Here is a 24295-nt window from a genome sequence, read left to right on the forward strand (position 1 = left end):
TGGCAGTCAGAGAAACTTTCCTGGAGGGCTCAGCAGGTCCCAAAGGACAGGGTGGGATTGGCCTCGGAGGAAGGAGGGTGTCCTTGCTCCGCCCTCCTTTGTCTCTCCCAGCCCTGAAACGCATCCCTGGTTCTGCTTCAGCTACATTTCACTGTTGGGCACACACGGGACTTGGCCCCTTGAGTTCCGAGGCCAAATCCTGACAAGTTTCTGACACACACAGTGACCTCCACGCTTCTTTTTCACGCCCAAGTTCAAATTTCCCAGGTTGCCTTGCTTTCGGCTCCCGGGCTGTGGCAAGTAAAAGTCTCTGCAAGAGGAAGCAGCACCTTCATACCCAGAGGCCTTTGCAGTCAGCCCACCTTCGTGCAAAGGTGGGAACACAGACCCATTTCCTGTGTCTGGGACGAGCGCCTCCTGTGGCTTGAGTCCAGCCCAGGTCCATGTGGGAGATGGGAGGTGTGGATAATGGTCACTCTGGGGATCAGCAGGCCCAAAGCCTCCGAGGCCTCACCTCTGGAGAACAGCCAGGGCACAAGGATGAGGAATTCTGCTTTGTCCCAGCAATTCCTCCAACCTACCATGTTACTTTGGGCCAGTAATTTTATCTCTCTGAGCCTTACTTTCCTCATTTGTAAAACCCAAGTGTCCATCTCTCAGGGTTGGAAAGATTCAGTGAGGTAATATGTGTAAAGTCAAAATAAATTAAGATGTCAGTCTGAGGGGGTTGCCTTGAGCCGTGGGAAAAGCAGCCGGCTTTAACTCAGGAGCTCCTGGTTCTAGCCCTGCTGTGTGACTTTGGGCAAGACTCTGCCACTCTCTGGGCCTCAGCATCCCCAATGAGAAAAGAAGGTGCTGGTGTTAGCCCTCACCAAGGCATTTCTTTCTTCGAAGATTCTCTGACGGAAACTGCCTGTGGAAGTTCTACGTAGGGCAGCGGAAAGAGCTTGTGGCAGGGACTGAGGTTCAAGTCACAGACCACAGATAGGGCCTTTCCAGATGCCGCAGATGCTCTCTGCCCCCTGGACAGTCACGATTCAGTGAGTCTGGGGACCAGAGGAAACTATCATCTAGGATCCCATTGCATCCTCAGCAGGCTGCCTGGGACCATTCACCGTCAAGGTGCCGCCCTCGGAAGCCTAATTTAGATTTTATTCCCCATTCAGCTGTGTCTATGTCCCCGTGTCCATGCCATCACCAGGAATGCCAGGATTTAGGGCCAATTGCTTGTTTACGAGACCGTCTGTCTCAAACGAGGCCCAGCAGGCATAGCCAGCGGGCAAATAAGTCCTACCCCCTCAGCTTTGAACTTGATGGCAAGAATCATTGTTATTCTGACCAGCCTCGGCCGCCATCCTGATGAAGGAGAATGTGGGTCTTAGAGTCAGGAATACCTGGGTGTCAGTTCTGGCTCCGGGACCTTTCTAGCCCGTCAGAGCCTTAGTTTTCTCATCTGTAAAGGGAATGGTGATAATAACATCTATTTTGTAGAGCTTTTTTGGAGGATTCAAGTAGGACCGTTACAGGCAAAAGCCCATGGCACAGTGCCTTGCTTTGTCATTGGGGCCCCGTAAATGTTGGTCCCGCCCTGCCTTCCCCGCACGCCCGTCTCCCAGCTTCTAGGCTCCCCCTCCAGGGCTTGCTGCTCTCTGCCGGCCATGCCCAAAATACCTGGTGGATGTGGCTGTTAACACTCTTCTCCAAGTACTGGGTCATTGACTCTCACTCGACTTGAGCGCGTGCTTGAGGAAGGGAAGGCACCCCTCTCTGGTTTATGTGCCTTGGACCAAGCTCAGGGCTGGCGCTAGTAGGTGTCTGGCACACACAGGAAGGAACTGGATGTGCAGCTGCTAAAGTGCTTTCACCTACATCATCTCCTTCGATTCTCTCAGTGACCCTGGGAATTAGATGTGAGAATCCCTATGTCACAGATGAGGGAGATGGAGGCTCAGGAGCTGAGGAGGCTGACAAAGATCTCACGGTTGGACAGGGCCCAGCCTCCGTTGGTTGGAACCCAGGTGAGGACCCTGAGCCTCCGTCCTGCATCACAGCGCCCTCACCTGGCCGGGGCATACAAGACACTTCTCACTCTACAACAGCCCAGGTCTACTTTTGCTTCCCCCGATGAGGGCTTCTTCATCGCTCATGCCCACATGCTTCCTTTTCTCTCCAGCAAGTATGCCCAGCGGCCCAGGGCAGTGAGAGTAAAAGGAGTGATTTATGAACTGAGCTGTTCTTCTTAATCAGAGAACCCCTGCTGGGCCCACTCTGTGCAGATGGGATTGAGTCGCCATCTGGGTCAGTGGGAGGGGCAAGATTAATAAAGCTGTCTGGCCTAGGCAGGGGCCTGAGGAGAAGAACCGTGAGGCGCTGCGTGGCCTCACCCATCTCTGCCCCTCTCTGGGCCTCAGGACTCCCATCTGTCACGGGATGGCAGGATCGGGTCATCCCCCAGAGACCTCCAGCTGGCACGGGGGAGGATGGATGCTGGCTGGCTCCCTGGGACTCTGTGCCTGGTTGCCTGATTCTGGGAAGAGCAGCACCAGGTTAAACACTTTGGGGACTGAGGCATAGTACTCCCTCTTTCTGGTGTCCTCTCTCTGGTGCCACATCCACGGACGGGTGTTTTGTCAGGAGCTCTGGTTCAAAGTCCAACAAACGTGGGCCTGAATCATGGCATGTCTTACTAACTTTGTGAATAAACTCAGGCCAGTTAATTACATTCTCTGAGCTTCAGTTTCCTCGTCTGTAAAATGAGATAGCAGTGGTACCCACCTCCTAGGTGAGGATGAAGTCAGAGGATGCAAGAGAAACGCTAAGCAGAATCTGGTACATGGTAAATACTCAATACTATTAGTAATTATTAGGTTCAATTATCACAAAACTATAAGCATTAATTTCAATTTGGGGCTATTTAGGGGAAAGATGTTTCTATCTATCTTGACTAAGCCATATGTCCATTTGTTCTCCCTCATGCCCATCTCCATTGATTACAGGTAAATGTGGTCATCCACTTATTTCTAATATATGATGATGCTGGTAATAATAGCTCCCCATGAGAATAGTGCTTTATTGGTTTCCAAGTGTTTTCATATCATTTCATATCATGTGTTTCATAGCATGAATTCCTACAACCACCTTTGTCTTCAAAATTGAGCATCACAGGTTTCAGAGGAGAACTGAGCATCTCAGGGAGGGTAGTGACTTTCCAAAGGTCTCAAGGGACCTGGCCAAGGCTGGTGCCGTTCAGACTTTGCAGAAGCAGCGGAGATGGAGTGCTGACTGACATGGATGGGGAGGAATCAGAACTGGCACCTGAGAGCCAGAAATCGCCCCTTCTTTCCTACGGGGATTCCCCCCGCAGCCCAACTTCCCCCAGGGCCTCAGGTTTTTCCTGGAACTGTCCTCTAACCCCGTGTTTGAGCAGGCCCTGGCCGTGGAATTCCCCACAAGTGCGGTAGAATGGGACTCTGCATCTGGGCTCATTTGACTGCTAAAACCAAACCTTTATTTCCACTGCTAGGAGCTGGCCCTCTAAAGGAGCCTTCTGGCAAATCCTTATGCAAAGCTAAGAAACCTTTTCCAGCACCAAATTTCTCTCTCCTGGGAGTCAGGGTTTCTGGGGGAGGGGGTTTGATGAACAGGACCCTGTTGATACTCTGCCGAGGCATCACTGTAGATGCCCAGGTAGCTCCAGGTGTGTGGGCCACTCACACCCATTGTCTCTTCCCAGTTCATCAGCCACAGGCAGCATGTCAGCATAAATGAAGCCCATGCCAGAAAGTACAAGTCTCTTAAAGATGTGGTTTCCCATGCAACCCCAGTGAGGGTACCCAGGAGCTGCCATCTGGGCAGAAGGTGGGCACCCCATGCAGGCCACCCTGGCCAGAGGGGCCCAGGAGTTGAGTGCTTTTCATTAGTGTGAATGAGCCCAGATTAGCGAGGCACTTGTCCTGACTATGTGTCTGGAGGGCAGGTTTTCATAAACAGCTTCTTGAACGAGGCTGCTCCTTAATGATTTCCTATGGTAATTGAATATTTTCTCTTATAGGACAAGCTGGGCCAATAAAAGAAATATACAGAAGCCCCTCTGACCAGGAGACTCTGTCCTGCTGACACCTAAAGAACTGCCCAGGTGACAACTCAGCGATTGCCTCCCCTTCTCTCTGTGCCCCTCCGCTCCAACCCCTGATGCCGCCCCATCTCCACTCAATCCTTTCCAGTCTGTCTCTTCCTTTATCATTTCTTGCTGTCTCTCTCTTTTTCCCTGTCTTTCTCCTTCAGTCTTTCTCCATCTTTCTCTTTTTGACTTGTCTCTGTCTATTTCTCTGATTTGCTGACTCTCCATTGTTCTCTGTTTTCTCTTTTCTCGTCATTCATTCATTCATTCATTCAGATAGATTAATGGAGTGCAAGGCACGGCTCCAGACACTAGGAACATGGCAGTAAACAAAACAGGTCCATGTCTTTAGGAAGCACACATTCTAACAACGTAGAAAGGGAGATGCATACTACCTACACAAACTAAAACATCGAGCATGTAGTATGCCCGCGGGTACTAGCCTGGGCTTTAAGAAACAGGGCTCCAGGCTCAGATCCCTCACTAACTGGTTTTGTAACTTAGCCAGATCCCCTTTCCCTTTCTCGGCCTCAGTTGTCTTATTTCTAGAGAGAGAGTACTGGGCCAGATCAGGGCTGCCCTGCCTTTCTATGACGAAGAACATCTTTTATTGAAATGCTGCTAACATAAGTTAGACAAAGGCTAGGTTCTAAGTCGGCACTTACACAAACAGTAGTGTCAAATAAAAGTTTCCCTTAGATCTCCTTAAAGCTCTTAAACACCTGGGTTTGTTATACACGAAACAGTCAGTTGCGTCTGAGGGGAAAAACACCCATCTGTAACCTCGAAACCTTCCCTTGGCCAGGTGTGGGGATGTTGGGACGGGTGCAGGAGGCCGGAGACCGTGAGATCCACAGCAGCAGGTCCAGGACTGCCACCCATGTTCTCCCTTGGGCAGACACCCACGTGGGAGGGCAGCTAGAACCACAGAACCTAAACTGGTCTGCACGCTCTCCCTGTGCATTGGGGAGTTGCATTCACACCAAGTCAAGTTTGCCCGTGACGCTGACTCCTGTGTTTCATCCCTCTGAGCCCCAAGATTTAAAGGATTTGTCTACCAAACAGTGCTGCCTTTACCAAGTCATTTATTAAGTATATGTCAAAGTTTCTCCTTAGTTTTTGTACTTCAAAGTCATACATACCTGGTGGCCAGAGCTTCTGAACAAACTGAGAAACAGAGTCCCCCGTCCTGGGGTGGTTTACTTGCTCCAGAACCCAAGACACTTTTCCCTTAAGCCAGCCAGAGGTGAGATGATTTCTGAGATCCTATTCGATAACCTGAAAATAGCTTTAGGATATAGTTAGTCTCCAGGAACCCAGTTTGAGAACCACTGCCCATACTCATTCTCCACGCTCAGAAATCCTCCATGTCAGAGTTCTTCTCTCTCGTGACGTGGAGAACTACAGCTAATGCATCTGGTTGGTATCTGGGAGCACAGAGAGAGAAGCTGAGAAGTCGGGAGGAAAGGTGTGTCAGGCCTGGCCCAAGGAGCTCTACATACCATGTCATTTAATCCTCCATCTGAATAATTTGCTGAGGAGGTCAGCATTCCTGGCTCCATTCTGCAGACATGAAAGCAAATGCTCAAAGAGGTTATGTGATTTGTCCAAGGTCATAAGCTTAGAAAGTGGAAGAACCAGGTCCGGTCTGACCCTGTAGCCCCCACTCACACTGATATTCTCCACTTGGGGTCCTTTATTGGATCCCTGGAATGAGGAAGCCCCAGTGGGCCTTTCAGCCCTGGCCCCAGAGAGAGCATATCATTCCCATGTAGCAGAAAGTTCTCTCAGTCTCCTTTGTAATTGCCTTTTGAACATCTCTTTTGAGGAACAATTAAGCCCTTGGACCTCATGGTCTCAGGTGTCTTCTCAGCCCACCTTCCAGAGATTGTTTATGATCCCGCTCTCCTTAGGGGTAAATTATGGAACTGTGTGGTGATATCAACTTTCAAAAGCCTCTGTGGGTGGATGGAGCTAACAGCCAGATCCAGGCATTGGAGATTCCATGTGCCTGTCACTCTTGTCTAGCCAATTGGCTGTAGAAGTGTGTCCCTGTCATCAGAAGTCCCTGGTGGGGAGTGGGGCAGGCAGAAGTTGGTCTTTTGACTTCAGCCTGGTCAAGGATGATGGCCCCGGAGGCTGTTTCTCCTGGACAGTGGGAAATAAATTGGCATAGGAGGTATGAGGACAGGCCTGAATTTGGGAGGGTGGATGAATGGAGCAAGGAATTAGCATTCATTGAATACAATGATTAAGAGTTGTGGCTCCAGATTAGGACAGACCTGGGTTCAAATCTTGGCTCAGGCACTTCTGTGCTGTGTGATCTCCGATAAGTGATTCCACCTCTCTGAGCCTCAGTTCTCTCACCTGAAAAATGAAGATGACATTACCTGTATCCTGGAGCTTTATGAAGAATAAATGAGATTGTGCATGTTTCTTGGCACATAGTAAGAAATCAAGGTATGCCAGCTATTACTAGCTGTTGATGTATTAGCTACCATGGACCAAGCCCAGTGCTCAGTATTTTCCATGCATTATCAGGAAGGCATTGTTTTTATACTCATTTTAAAGACAAGGAAACTCTCAGATACATGCAGTTAGGGAACTTGACTCAGGCAACACCAACTAAGCCTGCCAGAGTTGGGCCAGAGCCCCTTCCCACCCTGCCCTGGAGCTGGAACCCAGGGCTCCATATTTCTGTTCACCCTCTGGCTCACATCATCTGTTTTTCTACCTGCCTCACTTTGGAGGTTGTTGGAGGCTTTTCCCAGGAGACACACCTTTTATTGCATTTATCTGGGAGCCTAGCATGCCACAAGCTGCCCATTCGATATAATCTTTAATGAATGTGGGACGTAATAAATACAGATAGCCCATTTATGAGCTGCCATATTTATTATGCCCTTTAATTGCTAAATAGCCAGAATCCGTCGAAAGCTGGATCCCACCCTGGAGAGCAGCTTTGCCTGGGTGGGCAGAGGGGAAGGACGCCCGAGTCTGGCCCCCTGCAGACCTCTCAGCATCTCATCAGGGCAGCCCCGTCTGCCCCCCAAAGATCCATCCAAGTCCGAGCCTGATAGAGGAAGGGCCTGGGTTTGGGTATGATGGTCAAGGTGTTTAGCACCTGATGGGCACTAGCACAGGCCAATCAGAAGAGATGCTGCCTAGACAGCAGGCTAGCCCTACCCCTGGGCCCCCACTGAATCTCGGTCCTCCCACTGCCCACCAGCAAGACAGAGCCTGGAACAAGGGCAGGGCTGGCAATGGGATGCTGGACGTAGTCAGGGCACCAGGAAAGTTTGGCCCTAGGAGCAGCCCTTGGGCCCCCAGCTAGGTGCCCCCACTTCTTCCCTGCAGCATCCCTCCTCACTCAGCAAGTCCTGTGGGCTTGAGGGCGTGTACAGTGTTGGGAAGTTTGTCAGGCCTGGGTTCTGATCCTGATTCATGACCTTGTCAGGTCCCTCAGGGCTCTGAGCCTCAGTTTCTCATCTACCAAGTAGAAGGTTCACTTCAGCAACCAAATTATATCATCCTGTAGCATTGTTGAGCCCTTGCCCCGTGTTGGACATTATGCTAAGCACGTTATTGCATTATTTCAGTTAATCCTCACACACTGCTTGAGAGGAAGCTTCTGTTTTTAATCTCCATTTTCAAGTTGGAGAGAATAAGATTCAGAGAGGTAGTAATTCGCCCAAGGCCACACAGCAAATGAATGGTAGCCATGAGCTTGATCCAAGCAGGCTAGCCCCACAGGACAAAGAGGAAGTTGTTTTCAGCCTCCCTCTTTCCCCACTCACCCTAAGGTCAGGCGGGCCTCTGGGACCGCCCCTCCCCCGGTTGGGGAGGAGTGAGGCAGGGGTTCTTTCTGGGTGGGGCGCCCCAGCGGGAGGACTGAGGAGCCTTGCTCTTTTACAGGCAGAGCACCATGGAAGGCGACTGTCTGAGCTGCATGAAGTACCTGATGTTCGTTTTTAATTTCTTCATATTTGTAAGTATTCCTGGAACGTGCCTTGGGCCTCCCTAGGCCTCTGCTGGGTGGGAGGAAGTGACTGCTGCTTGGAAATAGTCAGCCCTACCTGCCCAGCCAGGATTTCCCGGAGGTGAGGCCCCCAGCGGTGCCCGCTCCACTCCAAAGAGCCTGCTGTCCTAGGAGACACATTTTGCACAGAACTTGGGATGGTTCAGCTCCTCTGACAAAGGATGAGGGTCTCAGTCCTGGGCCTTGTCTTGGGATCTGACCCCTGGTGGGAATTAGGGGAGAAAGAGGAGATGGGGGTGATCAGAGGGCAGCAGAGGGAGCCCCACCTGACCCCCCCCCCCAAGAGTGTTATAGACAGGGGAACCTGATGGGACTGGAAAACTCTCTGGGACTGGGAGACCCAGATTCAAAGCCAAGCTCTGCATCTCACCAGCTAGTAATTTGAAACATATTTCACCTTTCTGAACCTCGGTATCTTCATCTCTTAATTATCTACCTCAATAGGTTTTTTTGAAAATTAAGCAAGACTAGGAAGTGCCTGCAGTGTGTCAGCACTCAGTCGCTTAGCTCTACCCCCATCCAACCTATGGATTCTCTCCATGACGGACAGAGCCCTGAGTGCTCAGGTGGCCAGCACAACCCACCTGCTGGCAGCCTACCAAGGGCTCTCAGCTCAGGCCTATGGTCTTTCCCAAGAGAGAGACACACTCTTGGCATCTCAAGCCCCTGAAGACTTTCCTGACCTCACCTCAACCTTTGACCTCAGTGCAGCCAAGATCTGGATGAATGAATATCCACTAATGTCCTCCAGGGACAGTGTCACTATGAAAAGAGGCCTCTTTCTGGTCAAGACTGACTCTATCTGTCTATTTTTTATACATTTCAACAACTCCCCTTGGTACCCTCCCCTGCCTGGTAATTCTAAAGAGTGGGGAGCCCTATAGACTTGAAATCTAAATCCAACTTCTAAGCTGGGTGACTTCAGGCAGGCCCCAGTTTCCTCACCCAAAACGAGGCTGGGTCCCCTGGGCAGTTCAGTTTATGCCTGAACCCTCCTTGAAGCAGATCTCAACACACAATTGTCAAACCCCGAAACTTCCAACAGCCTTGAAGAAGGGCACAGGTTTTACTGGACGTTGGTGGGGACACGGAGGAGAGAGGCATTGCACAGCGGAGGGCAAAAATGTAGCCTCTATCATTGGCCATCTCTGTTGGTCTTCGCTTTCTCTCTCCCCTATCGCTGGGTCCGTCAGACCTCTGGGGTCCCTCCCCTGCCCCGATTGCACCTAAAATATCATCTCTTGCCCCAAGTCATTCAGCAACCCCCGCTCCAGTTTGCAGACCCTCTCAGCCAAGCCACAGCTCAGCAGTTTGCTCTTAGCCGCCATCTGTCATTTCTCAGGTCCTCCCACCACACAGAGATTTCAAACACTTTGCAGCCTTCAAAATCCAATGCCAAACTGGCTCTCCTGCAACGGCTCCACTTCCAGTGCTTGTCTGCGCCTAGGACAAAGGGAACAGATAGATATTTATTGAAACCCGCTAAGTACATTCACATCCATTCTGTCCTCTCTTCCTCAGGGCCACCTTGGGAGGTGGGAATTTGTATCTTCTTTTAACCACGAGGAAGCTATGGCTCAGAAAGGTTAAGCCATTCCCGAAGGTCTCAGAGCTAATGAGTGGCAGAGCCCTTTCTCTGGTCTAAGCTGCCTTCCTCCAAAGATGAGTAAGGCGTGGAGAGACGGGCCATGCAGACGAAGACATAACAAGGCTCTTGAGCCAAGGGTTTGAGAGTGGGGTGCCCAGCCTGACTGAAAGCTCCTGTTGAGGATAGAGGGGGTAGCCTCTGTCTGTGTTTTCCCACCCCTAGCAGGGTGCAAGCACAGCGTGGGTGTCATGGCGTTTGGTGAGTATCCTCGGGGCTGGAGTCAGGGAGGCCCAGGATTCAGCCCGGACTCTGCCTCAAACTTGCTATGTGACCTTCAGCAAGTCATTGGCCTTCTCTGGAGCTCAGTGTGGAATCTGAGGGTTGGACTAGATGACCCCATTATCCTGTAGCGCTGACCTTTAAGGAGAATATAAAAGTGGCACATAAACTCAACACGATATGGTTCACAGCAAGCCAGGATGGTGTGTGGGTCAGAGACTGGGTTTAAACGATGCATGCTGCCCTTAAGATCAGAGTAAGCAGGGAAATTTGAAGCAGTGACGAGGCGTGCTGGGCCACTGGCTCCTGCAGCAAGTGGAATCCCTGCCTACCGGGGCTCGCCACCTCTGCCCCGGGGCCTCGCTCAGGGAATGGTGTCTGTGGGGTGTCTAACCTCCGCGTCTGTCTGTTTCTTCTGTTTCTTCCTGACTGGACCTGGGAGCAGCTGGGTGGGGCCTGCCTGCTAGGCATTGGCATCTGGGTCATGGTAGACCCCACCGGCTTCCGAGAGATCGTGGCCGCCAACCCCCTGCTCATCACGGGTGCCTACATCCTCCTGGCCATGGGGGGTCTGCTTTTCCTGCTCGGCTTCCTGGGCTGCTGTGGGGCCGTCCGCGAGAACAAGTGTCTGCTGCTGTTTGTGAGTACACCCATCCCCCAGCCCACCCGTGAGTGCCCTGGGATGGGAGGTGGAGGCCCATGTACCTGTACTTCGGGAGACTGAGGTCTGAGCCAAGTAGGCTGTCCTTCTGGAGTGGGAAGGCCAGCCACCAACCTCTCTCATTTGCACTAGCAACCCCGGCTTCCAGAGCCTGCTCTTTGCACTGGGCCGTGCCTGCCATGGGCAAGTTGCCCCTGGGTGGAGAATGGCCTTGGCCTCCAGGTGTGAACAGGCAGGCTTCTCCAAGGCGTAGTCAACTGAGAACCTTGACCATGATGTTTTTCTACTTGCTTGCTTTTCAGGACTTAAATATATATATAACTTCTTGGTAAAAGATCTGAGATAGCTGTTGGATAAATCATTCACCTTTTGTATTTCCAGTTCGAAAGTAGAAATGATATGATCTCTGAAGGTCCTTTATTCATTAAATAAACAGTCCTTGAACTACTACAGGCCACATAGTTCACTAGGTGCTGAAGATGCATCGGGGGCAAGAGTGGCCGTCCCCTTCCTCATAGACAGGCACAGGGAGGCCTCAAGCCCGTGAGGAAGGGCTGGGCAACAGGCAGGCCTGGATATGGGTGTGCACCCTGCTCTGTCCCCTAACTAATGATGCTACTCCTGTCTCTGAGCCTTAGTGTCTTTGCTCGTTAAGTGAGGAGTCAACCAGTTCAGCTGCATGTAGGAGCCAAGCATAAGGGGTAGACGTTCTGTTTCTCTGGTCTGTTGCATTCCCATGAGCCATAGCCCTGTGGGCCTCTGCTGACCTTCCTGGCTGTGGCGGATAGGTCTTCTTCCCTACAGGATCCTGTGGGCCCCCAGGGCTAGGAGAACTTATGGGTTGAGCCCAGTCCTGCTACAGAGTAAGTTAAAAACAGCGCTGCTTAGAGAAATGTGTGTGTGGATGGCTGGGGTGGGAGTTAAGTGATAGGGAGATCTGGGCTGGTCATCAGGAGGACTTCCTTGCAAGGTATCTGTCCTCTCCTACGGAGGAGCCCGCAGCACCCAGCGCTTTGGGAGGTAGAGATCGGGCACGGTACCTGCTCCTCGGATTAGAACACACTGTACGGCCTCCACTCGTGTCACATCGCACAGAGAAAGTGAAGTCAGCTGTGAAATGTGTGACACGGTAGCCTTGGTTCTCTCTGGCCTTCAGCTGCATACACGGCCGCAAACTTTTCTTTTGAAGTGAAACAAAGAAACGTGTGGGCGCCCCCTGCTGGAAAGCTCTCGACAGTGTCAGATGGTGCAGGGAAAAGTCTGAGCGCCAGGTTAATCTCAGTGAGCTGGTATGGTTCCCTCCCCACCCCTTACCCCCCTCACCTCCCCCTCCCCCACCACCGCCACCCCTGCCCCCCCCTGACTGCACCTCGGCCCCCAGGGCTCATCCACTGTGAATGGGCTCATCTCTGAAGCCAAGACAGGAAGCCAGGCTAGGGCTCTGGGCTGGGGAGGCATTAAGCTAAGTGGCTCCCTCTGAGCCTGCCAGCTGGACGAGGACATGGCTTCCTTCCCTGGTGCTTAGGAGGAAGACGCTGAGGCCCAGGATGACGTTTGCCCCAAGTCCCCCAAGAGAGATAAGTCCTGGCTGTAGCCGGGTCTAGCCCACTGAACCTTACAGTGGGCCCTTCCCACCATTTTTGTCTCTTTTCTTACCCGTCTCCTGAATGCTCCTTGCCTCTGTCCTGTCTCCCTGCCTCTCTCTCGCTCCACTTCCCCTGTGTTGCCTCCACTCTCCTCCCCTCTCTTCTCTTCATCCCCTCCTCAACCCTCCCTTCCCCTCTCTGATGCTCAGACAAGCTTGAGGTCACAGTGCAGGTCAAAAGCTGGGCACACTTGGGCCCAGGTCTCCCGTGTCTCAGAACGGGGCAGATCCAAGGGCTTCTAACCTGGCCTGGACTCGCGTGATCCAAAATTCACCTAAAATTATGTGCGAAATATTATGTCAGGGCCTGCGTGTGTGTGCCTACACGTGCGTGTTGTGTTTTATGTGTGTATGTGTATCTTGTGTACATGTGCATGTTTCTGGGGAGAGACATCACAGCTTCTGGAAGGTTTTCAAAAAGATTCACGACCTAAAAAAATAAGAAGAACCACTCGTCTTTCAACCTGGACCTGGCCGTGTGGCGCTTCCAGGATCTCACCCCTGGTAGATGCCGGCGTCCTTAGGGAAGCCCGAGACCACTGCCTCAGCCTGCTGGGAGGGAGAGAAGACTTGTCTGGAGAAGGGCCGAGAGGGAGTAACTTTAGCTTCCTCAGAAACCCTGGCTCAGAGGCCTGCAGAAAATGGGGTCTGGGGATGGGGTTTAACTGAGTATCCATCCTCTCCCCGCCACTCTGACGCCAAAGCCCACAGTGTCCCAGTGACCCTTAGCCCAGGGACAGTGAGCCTAATGATCATGTAACCTGATGACCACATCACTTAATGATCAATTTTTCAAACACTTCCCTATGATCCAATGATTTTACAGCATTTTCACATACGATAGGGCAAATTTCAGCCTCTCGTTTGACATTTCGTGGCAACCCTTTCTTCCTGGTTGCTTACTTCTGAGTATTCTTTGGCCCATTTCTTTGAGTCGAATTTTTAAGATATTTTATAACAAAGGCACGCTAAATTAGAAAAGAGAACAGCAAAAAGAGGTGAATGTATTTCAAAGAGATAAGTGAGCTGAATCGCCCATGAGGTATGTCAATTTAGTAAATATTTATTAGAAATGAGAACTGGAAGCAGATGTGCCTGTTGGCAGATGGGTTAGGAAAGTCTGGAAATGCTCACCAGTAGGCGGCGCGGCAGTTTGCGCCCTTGCTTTAACTCTCCCATCCTATGCAAAGTGTTGTAAATTTGATGCTCAGGAATTACTGACAAACATGTCTGTAGGCAAATGCAATGAGGTTAGATGAACCCAAACCTACCCTGGGAAAGGCCTCGATTAGGGGAAGCCCCAGGAGACATCTGGACAAGGTCAGGGGAAATGTGGCCAGGTCTGGGGAAATCCCCTCCGAATGACCAGTGGTGACCCTATTAAGCAGAAGGAAATCATTTCAGGCTGGAGACGGCGAGTTGGCAGACGTGTCATTGTTATGATGTTGGCACCACAGCCTGGCACTTTCCTTCAGGGGACTCACACTCACACATTCAAGTCACCCCTCGGTCCCCATGTTTGGGAAAACTCTGCTCCAGGAGGAAGAAACGGCAAGGAGGTTTGCAGACCCCCTTTCTCTGGGGAGGCCCGCTTTCCCCATCAATGAGTTACCAGGTTCATTCTTTAATTTCTCCTCATAAATCTTCTGCATTTCATCTCATGAATTTCATTTCTTGAATTATGAATCTCGACTCAGTGTAAACTCCATGAGGGTGGGGAGGACCACATCTGCGGTGTATTTGTTTGTTTGCCAGGACCTAGCACAGAGTAGGTGCTCAAAAAACAGACTTGGAATGAAGGAACAGAGAAGGTGGTATCAGAGGTATAGGTAAGAGCACAGGCTTTGGAGTCAGAAAAGCCTGGCTCTGATCTCTGTTACTTCTTGCCTATGAGACTTGGGGCTGGTTACTTAACGTCTCTGAACCTCAGATTCCTCCTACATAAAATGAAGATAATAATGCCTCCTTTCCAAGCATAGTGTTGTGATCATGGTTCAGTGAGGAAATGTGCATCTTGCTTTGCTCTGTTCCTGGCACATGTAAGCACTTGATGAATGAGAAACTAAAGAGGCTGATGTTGAACCACAAGAGACCCTGCAGGCCATCTGAAGCCTTAAGACCTGGAGGCTCCTATGGGTTTTAGGATAACTTGGTGTTAAAAGGCCGTGTTCTAAAATCAGAGTTTCTGTGCTCATCCCAGGTGTACTGCTGACCTGCTGTGCCATGCTACCCCTTCAGAGTTCTAATTTCCCCACCAGTAAAGTGGGGGTGTTGATGATAACAGCAGCTGCTTCTCCAGGCTGCTGAGACGGTTCATTGAAACAATCCACGTATGATCTACAGTACCTAGGTAGTGCCTATACATGTGGTACTCCAGTAAGTGGTAGCTGTCATTATTTTTCCGGAGACCGCCCGCACGGGCCCTTGTCCTCAGGAAGGCCACACTTCCTCTTGGTTCAGAGCCACCATGTGGGCAGCTCTCATGTCGTGCCAGCCTGCACCATCTCAGTGAAGCTGTGCTGAGTCATCTTGGGTAACACACGCATGCTCCCAGAGTGATGAGCATGTGGAAGACACGAGGCTGGAGCTTAGATTCATCCATAGTTTATAACTGTCTAAGCCGCGATCCATAGCCAGAGCCAACTGAATCACGTCACCACGGATGGAGACTTTCTGAGGCTGCTCTGCCAGCCTGAGGACAGCCAGCAACTCCACCAAGAGGGCACAGGACAGGGCGGGGCTTCTGCAGAGGCCGTGAGAAACAGAACCGGATGACCATCCATCACCAGCCAAATGGAAGTGCCAGGAGCCCTGCCTGGGGCCTCCATCACTGTCGGGGAGATGAGAGGCCACAGAGGTGGGGAATGCATCCCTCAAATGCATCCTTCATCCCAAGGGCCAACCAGTGTATGAGAGAGGATGTTGTGGGGGTGGCAGAATGGACTGCAGGTGTTGTGGCCAGGGCCACAAGAGGCCCTCTGTCACACTCCCCTCATATTGGAGAACCCTGCCCACCCTTGACCATGGCCCAAGGTCATCCCACACAAGTGACCCCTAGCAGGGCTACCACTGACCTGTCAAAAGCAGACCCCCAGGGTCCAGCAGGGTTTCTGACAGCTCAGTCCTGGACCACGCTCCTCGGCGGAAACGAGGGTAGCTTGGCACTCTGAAAGGAGCTGGGTTGAGGCAAAAAGGTCTGCTCTGAAATCTTGGAGATGCCCACTTTGGAGCAGCCATTCCCTTCCCCGGCCTGTTTCCTCCTGGGAAACAAGGGTGTGGAAATGGAGGCTCTAAACAGAAAAGAGACGTGGGACAGGCATCGGGCTCCTCGCGGCCAGAGCCCAAGCTGGAGGCAGCTGGAAACTGGCAAGATCCTTGTGGCCAAAGATGACAATTAGGCATGAGAAGTGACAGATCCATGTGTTGCACTGGCTGATCTGTTTAAGCCAGGGGTTCTCCATGGGTTAGGGGATTTAAAACGAAACAACAAAACCATATGACATCTAGGAGATGTTTCATGTCTGTGTCCTGGGCAGATCAACTCGAATCCATCCCAATGGTCTCCCCCAAAGTGGTCTGTAGCCTAAGAGATTTGAAGGAGCCTCAAGATCTCTATGGGGAGCCGCTGTTCAAGCTGAAAAGTCAGGGAGGAAACATGACTGGGGCCTCCCAGGAGGAGAATAAAGTGACAGAAACCTTCTTCTGACAGAAAGAGAAACCAAGGGCGTCATCGGCGGCCCTTGACAATGGCTGTGAGGAAAACAGCACAGAATGTGTCACCGGAGCCAGGCGCTGGGGGCTCAGGGAAGAGCCTGCACTCTAGCTGGCTTCTGTGCTCCTTCTGTACTTATAAAAGCCTCGATGACAAGCTGTGCTCAGCCTTTTTAATGGCATACAGAACACTTTCACATCCATTACTTCATTATTCTCCACTGTGACCCCAGTAGCAAGGGTTACATTCTCACTTGACTGACAAGGAAACTGAAGCTGGAAGGGGTTTGAGTGATTGTCCCAAGTCACACAAAGCAAGGCAAGGCAAGGAGGGCTGGCATGTCCTGACACTAAGCTCAGGGCCCTTCACCTCCTTCCAGCCAGGCACACCCAGTGCTCTGGGGACTGTGACCCAAGGGAGCAGGTCTTAGGACAGCTGGCTGAGGAGGCTGGGAGGGTGTGTGGGAACCTATCTCCATGTACACTGGGGATTCAGTCCTCTGCTGGTGGTCTCAGGTGGGGTGAAAACTCTGGAATTGTCACAGACTTTACATGCCGAGGGCACTAGTAATACCGAGTAATGAAGGCATCACCATTTCCTCTTTAATCTAACAGCTTTCAGCCCAAAACCCATGACGACCAGGGCCTGACATGTAGCAGACAGCAAGGTCGTGATGCTGAGTCAGTCGCTCATGGATTCATCCATTCACCTGATAGCCATGAACCGATGCTCGTGCCGTCTGGGCAATGGGAATAGCATACTCGGTTACAGCCTCTATGCTTAAGTGAGGGATGCACTGGGGACATGGCAGCTACGATGAGGACGTCTCTGTGTGGTCCTGTGATGTGGGGAAGCCCAGAAAGACTTCTCGCCTTTCAATACAAATATGGACAAAGCATCTTCTGTATGTATTACTAGTGCCGAGGGCACTAGTAATACCGAGTAATGAAGGCATCACCATTTCCTCTTTAATCTAACAGCTTTCAGCCCAAAACCCATGACGCAGGGAGGGCAGCCGGGGCTAAACCCACTCTGGAAAATGAGGAGCTGGTGGGTGAAGAAAGAAGGGACCTTCTCAGCAGAGGGAGCACAGCATGTAAGGGCCCCAAGATGAGAGGCATCATGGTTTATTTGGGGAGCATCAAGAAATGCAATGAGTGGAGCAGAGGGGGCTGTTAGATTTCAATCTCCTGGTTCCTGGTTTTCCACATTTTGACAGACACACCATCTCCCCTCCATTCCTTCTCCTTTACTACAGCTGAAGATCAGCTTTGCCTCCCCACTTCCGGCGGGAATGAGAGGCAGCGGCAGGGAGAGGGGGGCCCTCAGGCTGGCCGGGTGGGGAAAGCCAGCCAGGGGTCCCCAGGGAAATCAGGGTTCCCACAGCTTGGACAATCCACCTAGAGGGAGCCCACACATGTTTCAACATCTGTCTCTTCCCAGGGCTGCCAGGTAGGGTAGTTCAGACTGATTACTGAGCAAGAGCCTCGTAAAGGGGTGCCATTTGTACGGAAGACGTATGTTTGCTTTGTCCATATTTGTATTGCAAGGTTGTTGACTCCCAAGATGGATTGTTGGTGTGTTTATTATGAAAAATGTCTGGCTTCGGGCAGAGAAGTTCCTTAGTCTTACAAAATCAGCGCATTGCGTCCGTTGCGTAACAGATGGGAGGGCGCTTCAGTGAGTGATGTCCTTGTCCCGCCCGCCCTCGACGCTCACGCGGCCTCTTCTCTTTGCAGTTCTTCCTGTTCATCCTGATCATCTTCTTGGCAGAGCTCTCAGCGGCCATCCTGGCCTTTATCTTTAGAGAAAATGTACGTACTGGGCCCCCCGCACCCTGGCCCCTGCAACCAGCCAGGGCTCAGTGGCCATCAAGGCCAGCCTGTCCCCTCCTCAATAGAGTCGGGAGGCTCTCATCAAGCACTTCCGGCCCAAATTCTGACCCAGCACCCCAACAGGCCCACAGCCCAGAGGGAGACCCTGGCAAGCCTCTTTCTGCTAAGGCTTTTCCAGAAGGTCTGAGTCAGGGGGACCCTTAAGGATCCCTGCTCTTCCAAAGCATCTGGTGCAATCCCACACCAGATTCTGGAATCTTCCATTCCATACCGTTCCCAGCAATGGTCCAGCAATAGTCATTTGACAGTTCAGGGATAGTCAGGGAGGCTGTGTGCCCCCCCTTCCTCCTCCCTGGACTAGGTGACATGCAGGAGAATAGGACAGAGCATGCTCGATGAGGCCCAGGCCAATATCCAATTTGGGCCACTTGCCCCGACAGGCCACCTTACTCCAGGGGCTCCAACCACCCTGGGCAGCAGCTCCCTTCCCCGAGTCTATAAGAGCCAGACACCAACCAAAGGTAGCCTGGAAACAGAGAGGAGAGGAAAGAAGGGAGAGGGGGCAGGAGACGCAGGCTGGCCCTGGGGTCAGCCGCTGAGCTGTTGGCACGGAGGGGAGGAGGAGGCAGTAGCCTATGAGCAGACATCGGTGCCCCGATGGTGCCCCTCTGGAGGTACCACCCAGGGCCCGGCCCTTTCACCACAGCAGGAAGCAAGGTGGTTAGACCGTGAGAATATTTTGAGGGTGGAAACCGTGGATGTGCAAAGACTCTCTGCTCCACGCGTGGCTTCTTCGGGGCCTGGGACTCAGGGCGCCTGCTTGGCTCTGTCTGAGGGACGGGTCAGGGTGGAGGGCATGGCGGGAGGGAAAGTGCCCCATCCTGGGCAAGCCCTTCCTCTGAGAAGTGCTGCAGGGGTGAGTGAGGTTCCGTGCGCCCCGGCCTCGGGGTTGTCGAGGGGTTGCGTAGACTTCATGTAGGTGATCCCACCATGCAGGGAGGCCACAGGCCTTGGGGTGGGATTAAGGGACCCACCCCAAGTTGGCAGCTTAGGAGAATGCCAGGAGCCTGGCACCAGGGCCCTGAGGCCTTCCCTTCCCTCCCCCAAAGCAGATAGATGGAGAGGCCATGGAGGGGTGGGGGCAGCGTCAAGCTGCTGGGCGCGGGTCTCAGCTACCCTCTTCCTTTGCCTCCAGCTCACCCGTGAATTCTTCACCAAGGAGCTCACCAAGCACTACCAGGGCAACAACGACACGGATGTCTTCTCTGCCACCTGGAACTCAGTCATGATCACAGTGAGTGACATAGCCCCCAAACCTGTACTGTGAGCTTTCAGAGCCACGACGCCCAGCATAGCAAAAGTCTGGCCTCCAGAGTCCCCTCTGCTCATGTGCCTGTGGGCAGACATCAATAATCAACCAGGGCACTGGCCACCAAGCTTCAGAATTGCATCCACACGGCGTTCCTGGCAGCCACTGCCAGGCAAACGGTCCAAACTCAGGATGAAAGCTGTCTGATTCCTCAAGCAACTGTCATCATCATTGATGACAGTAATCAAAGGAACTGTTTATTGCATGCTAAGTGCCTGGTGAGGTAGGAATCGCTACCTCCACCACCAGTTTAAGGTTAAGGACACTGGAGGCTCAGAGAAGCCAAGTGACTTTCCCGGGGTCACACAGGCAGAGAGGATGGAGCCAGCCCACGCCTGGGTGTCCACTCCACCCCACCCCGCTGCCTCACTGTGGCCTCTACACAGGCCATCTGTACTTCCGCCCCCAGGGCCAGCTCTCTGCCCCAGACTCTTGGCTTTGTTTTCCTCCTAGTTTGGTTGCTGTGGGGTCAACGGGCCTGAAGACTTTAAGTTCGCATCAGTTTTTCGACTCCTGACTTTGGACAGTGAAGAGGTGCCAGAGGCCTGCTGCCGAAGAGAACCCCAGACTCGGGACGGGGTCCTGCTGAGCAGGGAGGAATGCCTCCTGGGAAGGGACCTGTTCCTGAACAAGCAGGTACCAGGCCCTGCTGCCCCAAGCGGGGGGACATGGGTGGCCAGAGCTGGTTGGGGGGCAGTGTCAGCCCAAAGGGTCTGAAGGCACTCCTGATCCCATGCGTCTGTTGGCCATGACATGGGACTGAGTGGGGGCTGATGAAGCTCCATCCAGGCCCCCGAGCTTCCACCACAGTGCAGGAAGGATGAGAGTGGCAGAAGGCACAGGCCAGGGGAGTGGGCGTTTTGGCTGGGGTTAAAAGGTCAGTAGGAGTTTTCCAGTGTTCCAGGCCGAACGCTCCTTGCAATTCCAATAATGCAGGTCGGGAGCCAGAACCAGAGTCACATGGTGGGGGCCCCTCCTCAGTCATGCCCTGTATTTTGGGGAGAGCTCACATTCGCCATGTGGGGGCACCTCCTGACTCCAAGGAAGCAAGGTTTCCCTGACCTGACCCTCCAAGGTCACAGAAGCTCCTAGACTTCCTTGCTTCTCTTGCAACCCGAGGACTTCATCTAAGTCTCTATAAAACCCATTCCCTTCCTTACATATGCCACCTCTGGGGCACACAAGGGTCCCCAGTGAGCAGCCCCCCATGCCTTGGGTTTGAGGCCGGGCTAGGTGGGGGAGGGGGGAGAGCGAAGGTGGACTGAGCCCCCGCACCCCTCACTTAATAGGCCTTTAATGAGGATCGCATTGGAGAGATCCAGATGCAGGGGACTCCTCAGGGACAGGAGACAAGGCCCTGTTCCTGTGGGGCTCACAGTCTAGTTAGAAAAAGTAGATGATAAATAATCAGCAAACAAAAACTCATCACTACACATGGCAATGATTACTGTGAAGAAAGAAATGCCAGATGAGGGGCTAGAAGGGACCAGGGCGGGGGCTCAAGGCAGGCCTCTTAAGAGTCTGGGGAAGGGGACAGTTGAGCTGAAGCCTGACCCTGGCCTAAGGTGAGGCTCTTTCTAGCCTCAGCTTTGCCCCATGAACTCGGCTTCTCCGCCCCTCATGGTCTTGCCCTCCAGTGCTGGAGGAAGGAGACACAAAGAAATGAGGGCCCTGGGATCAGGCCACCCCAGGGGCCGGGGGTCTCTGCTCTCAGGAGAGGCTGCCGGACATGGCGGAGGGGGTGGGGTGGTTCTAGGCTGTGGTGCCAGACTGACATGTCAGGCTGCTGTGTCACCTTGGCCAGGACACACTCTCTTGACCTCAGGTTCCCTGAACGGTGGCAGAGACTTCTGCCTGTCTCCATACTCTATTCACCCATTCTCCCCTGGAAAAAGGGGCTCTATAAGACCCCATGGCCACCAGATAAAGGCTATCCTTTCCTGCAGCTAGGCCATGTGACCATGTTCTAGCCAAAGGGAGGTGAGCAGACATGATTTGTGCAACTGAGTGACATCCTTAAGAGAAAGCGCTATGCCCACCCCTCCTCTTTACCCACTGGCTGGGATGCAGCTGTGATGACAGCCACCTCAGACCTTGCAGAGGAGGGTGGCCCCGTAGGATGTCAGAGCATCAAGAGAGATGGAGCCTGGGCCACTGACAACTCCAGAGTGGCCACCACGGCTTAGAATTTGATATGAAAGACAAATGAACTTCTAACTTGTTCAAGGAACTACTGTTAGGAATGCCCGGTGCCTATAGCCAAATCTGTATCCTGAGGCCACTTGAGAATTGTCCCAGGAAGCTGTTTGTGGGCCCTGGTCCTTCAGGGCTTTTCCTGCTATCCTTCTCATTTCTGATTCATCCTCTGTGACAATGCCTCCTTCCATCTTCTGGGCATGGCCTTGATGTAGGAGCTCATGGGAGAGGTCCCTGGGCAGCTACATTAGTTCTTTACGATGATTCTTCCTCTGACCTCAGGGGTGTTACCGAGGTTGACTTCTGGGATTCCATTTCTGAGACACTCATATCCCTCCTGAGCATTCTTTTAAAAGCCTCTGCTAAGGAACTACCTGTGTTCTTCCAAAGCCCTCTTCCCTAAAGCCCAGGATGCATTTCCAATTTGGCTTTATATCCCTGTCACTGTCTTGAATCAGTGAGCAACACATTTGATTGCAAGTTACTGACTCAAAGGGCTTAAGCAAATAGCTGTGTGTTCCACACATGGCAAGAACTCTGGAAGATGGTGGCTTCTCACATTGTATCAGCTGCTCTGTCATGTCAGTCAAGATCTGGTCTCTGTGATCTCTGTGGCATTTCATTGTGCTTACCGCTTCATGGTGGTAAAATAGCTGCCATAGCTCCAGACATCCCACCCATGTTCAAGGCAGGGGGAAGAGCACAAGCCTCTTTCCCAGGAACCCCCAACAGATTTCTGCTTAGGTCTCACTGGCTAGGACTTGGTCACATGGCCACCAGGAGTCAAGACAGAGGACACTTGTCTATGGGTATTGAGTTAGTCCGCCAACCCTATTTACCATTGAACTCTAATGAAGAGAAATGAGGAAATCTCAAAAAAAAAAAAAAGGTAACCCATGATGAATACTTGGGCTTACCCATTGATATGACTCAAACTCACATGGCAGCCACCCCAGGCAAGTCAGGCAAGACAGTCACCCTGGCATATGCAAAGTCAGGGATGTGTTTTCTGCTGGACATAAATCAAGGGGTCTCCCAGTAGAGGGCGACCTTGCTAGACCTTGCCTCTAGGCCAGCAGGGGACCACAAATAGGAAACCATCCATATCCCCCATCTGTCCGGGTGACCCTGAGTCTTCTCTCCTTACGGCATCACCGTTTCTCTGCTCTATCCCCACTGTTCCCCATCTGCTTCCTGCTGGGTTAGGAGTGTGTGTGCTGCTGTGACTCTCCTTGAAACAAAGTGCTACACTCTCATCTTTCTGGCAAAAAAAAAAAGCAATTCATCTAGAGAGTGAGAGCGGCATATGCAAAGGCCCTGGGAAGGAAAGGAGCCTGGTATATTCCAGGAACCAAGAGAAGGCCAGTAGGGCTGGAGCACAGTGAGCGAGGGCATCAGCAGGGCCTGACCACGCTGGGCAACAGGTCCGCGAGGATGCTGGAAGGGCAATAGAAACCATGCCTAGTTCTGCGTGGGGAGTAGGGGGTGGGGTACATGGCCGTGTTGATGTTCTGGCTGCTCTGTGGCCAGAGATTAGAGGTGGACAGCCTGAGCGGACAGGAGGGATTTTTACACGGTCCCAATGAGAAGCGACAGTAGGTTAGACCAGAGTGATGGCAGTGGAGACACAGAGAGGTGTATAGATGTGAGAAATTATTCAGGAGGTAAAAGCTACCATCTGTGGCAGTAGGTCGACTGTGGAGAAGGGAGGGTGAGGAGGTGTTGAGGGCGACTCCACAGGCTCCGGCTTGGGGGAAGGTCTCGAGTTCTGATTCTGGACATGTTGAGTCCTTGGGACATCCCAGCAGAGGTGCCCAGTGGGCAACTGGGCATATGGGGCGGGAGCTCAGGGGAAGGTCCACGCCGTAGGCACAAACGTGGGTGTTCTTTGTAGCGTCGCCTCTTGCCTAGCTGCTTTTGGTCAGATGAGGTTAGAGGGGCAACTGTGGTCCGGAGCCAGGGTGGGGGTGAGGGTGATACTCCCGCCCGGCAGAGAGGGAGCACGGGAGAATGGGGAGCTGGCGACAGCAGCATGGTTAGGGCACCAGCAGTCTGTGGTGAGGCTGGGAGAGATGGCGCCCCGCGGGGCTGGGTGAGGGGAGGAAGCCATCGTGACAGGGAGGAAGACGTGACATCCGAGGGCGTCGACAGGAGCTTGGGCCCTGAGCCAGAGGCCTGGCCTGGATGAGCGAGAACCGAGCCTCCCTGATGCCTAGCTCCCTTCCCCTAGAGCAGAGGGAAGAGCAGGGGGACCTTGGACTCCCCGTGCAAACCCTGCTTCCTTTCCTCCCTGTGTGTGGCCTTGAGCAAGTGGTCCAGCTGCTCCTGCCCTGCTTTCCTCACATATAGGATGCAGGGACAGCCCTCTCCCCTAAGGGGCTGTGATGAGGACTAAGTGAGAGCAAGCCCATGAGGCCCCAGCAGAGTTCCCGACAGGGTAGACACTTACAACATGTTGGTGGCATCGTCCCATCCATCCCCCCTGCCCTCCCTGCTCACTCCGAGGGTGTCTCAGTATCCGGGGCCTCCACTGGCCAGCCCAGTCTGCTTGGCCCAGTCCAGGGACCCAAAGGGTCTTTGGTGCCAGAGCCAGATGGAAGGGAGATGAGCGGGTTAGACCTCAGGCCCTGTGCACAGCAGAGGGGCGCGGGGATGTCCTCCCTCTGCTGGACAAGGCCCCACCCGGAGGAGGCATGTCAAAGTCAACTTCAAGCTCAGAAAGGGCTTTGCCATGTATCCTGTCCCCTCCCCTTGTGGAACAGGGGTTTGTGCGTAGAGAGAGGATGGTCTGGCAGTGATACCTGGAGGCATAGCGGGTAAACCCACACACACACTCTGCGCTCACTGTCCA

General features: G+C 52.7%; 1 protein-coding gene across 5 annotated transcripts in view; it reads left to right on the forward strand.

Annotated features, from left to right (window-relative positions):
• The window catches only part of TSPAN18 (tetraspanin 18), a 175591-nt gene that overhangs the window by 148169 nt on the left and 3127 nt on the right, over positions 1 to 24295 (forward strand). For all 5 annotated transcript variants that reach the window (XM_039867595.1, XM_039867619.1, XM_039867600.1 and 2 more), the window contains 6 exons: positions 4052 to 4135; positions 8036 to 8108; positions 10472 to 10666; positions 17784 to 17858; positions 19075 to 19173; positions 19702 to 19884. In XM_039867595.1, coding sequence (XP_039723529.1) covers positions 8046 to 8108; positions 10472 to 10666; positions 17784 to 17858; positions 19075 to 19173; positions 19702 to 19884 — 615 coding nt within the window. In that variant the 5' untranslated portion in view covers positions 4052 to 4135; positions 8036 to 8045. The remainder of the gene's footprint in view (positions 1 to 4051; positions 4136 to 8035; positions 8109 to 10471; positions 10667 to 17783; positions 17859 to 19074; positions 19174 to 19701; positions 19885 to 24295) is intronic.

This window comes from Pteropus medius, unplaced genomic scaffold, assembly GCF_902729225.1.
Source record: "Pteropus medius unplaced genomic scaffold, Ma_sr-lr_union100, whole genome shotgun sequence".
Classification (NCBI taxonomy): Eukaryota; Metazoa; Chordata; class Mammalia; order Chiroptera; family Pteropodidae; genus Pteropus; species Pteropus medius.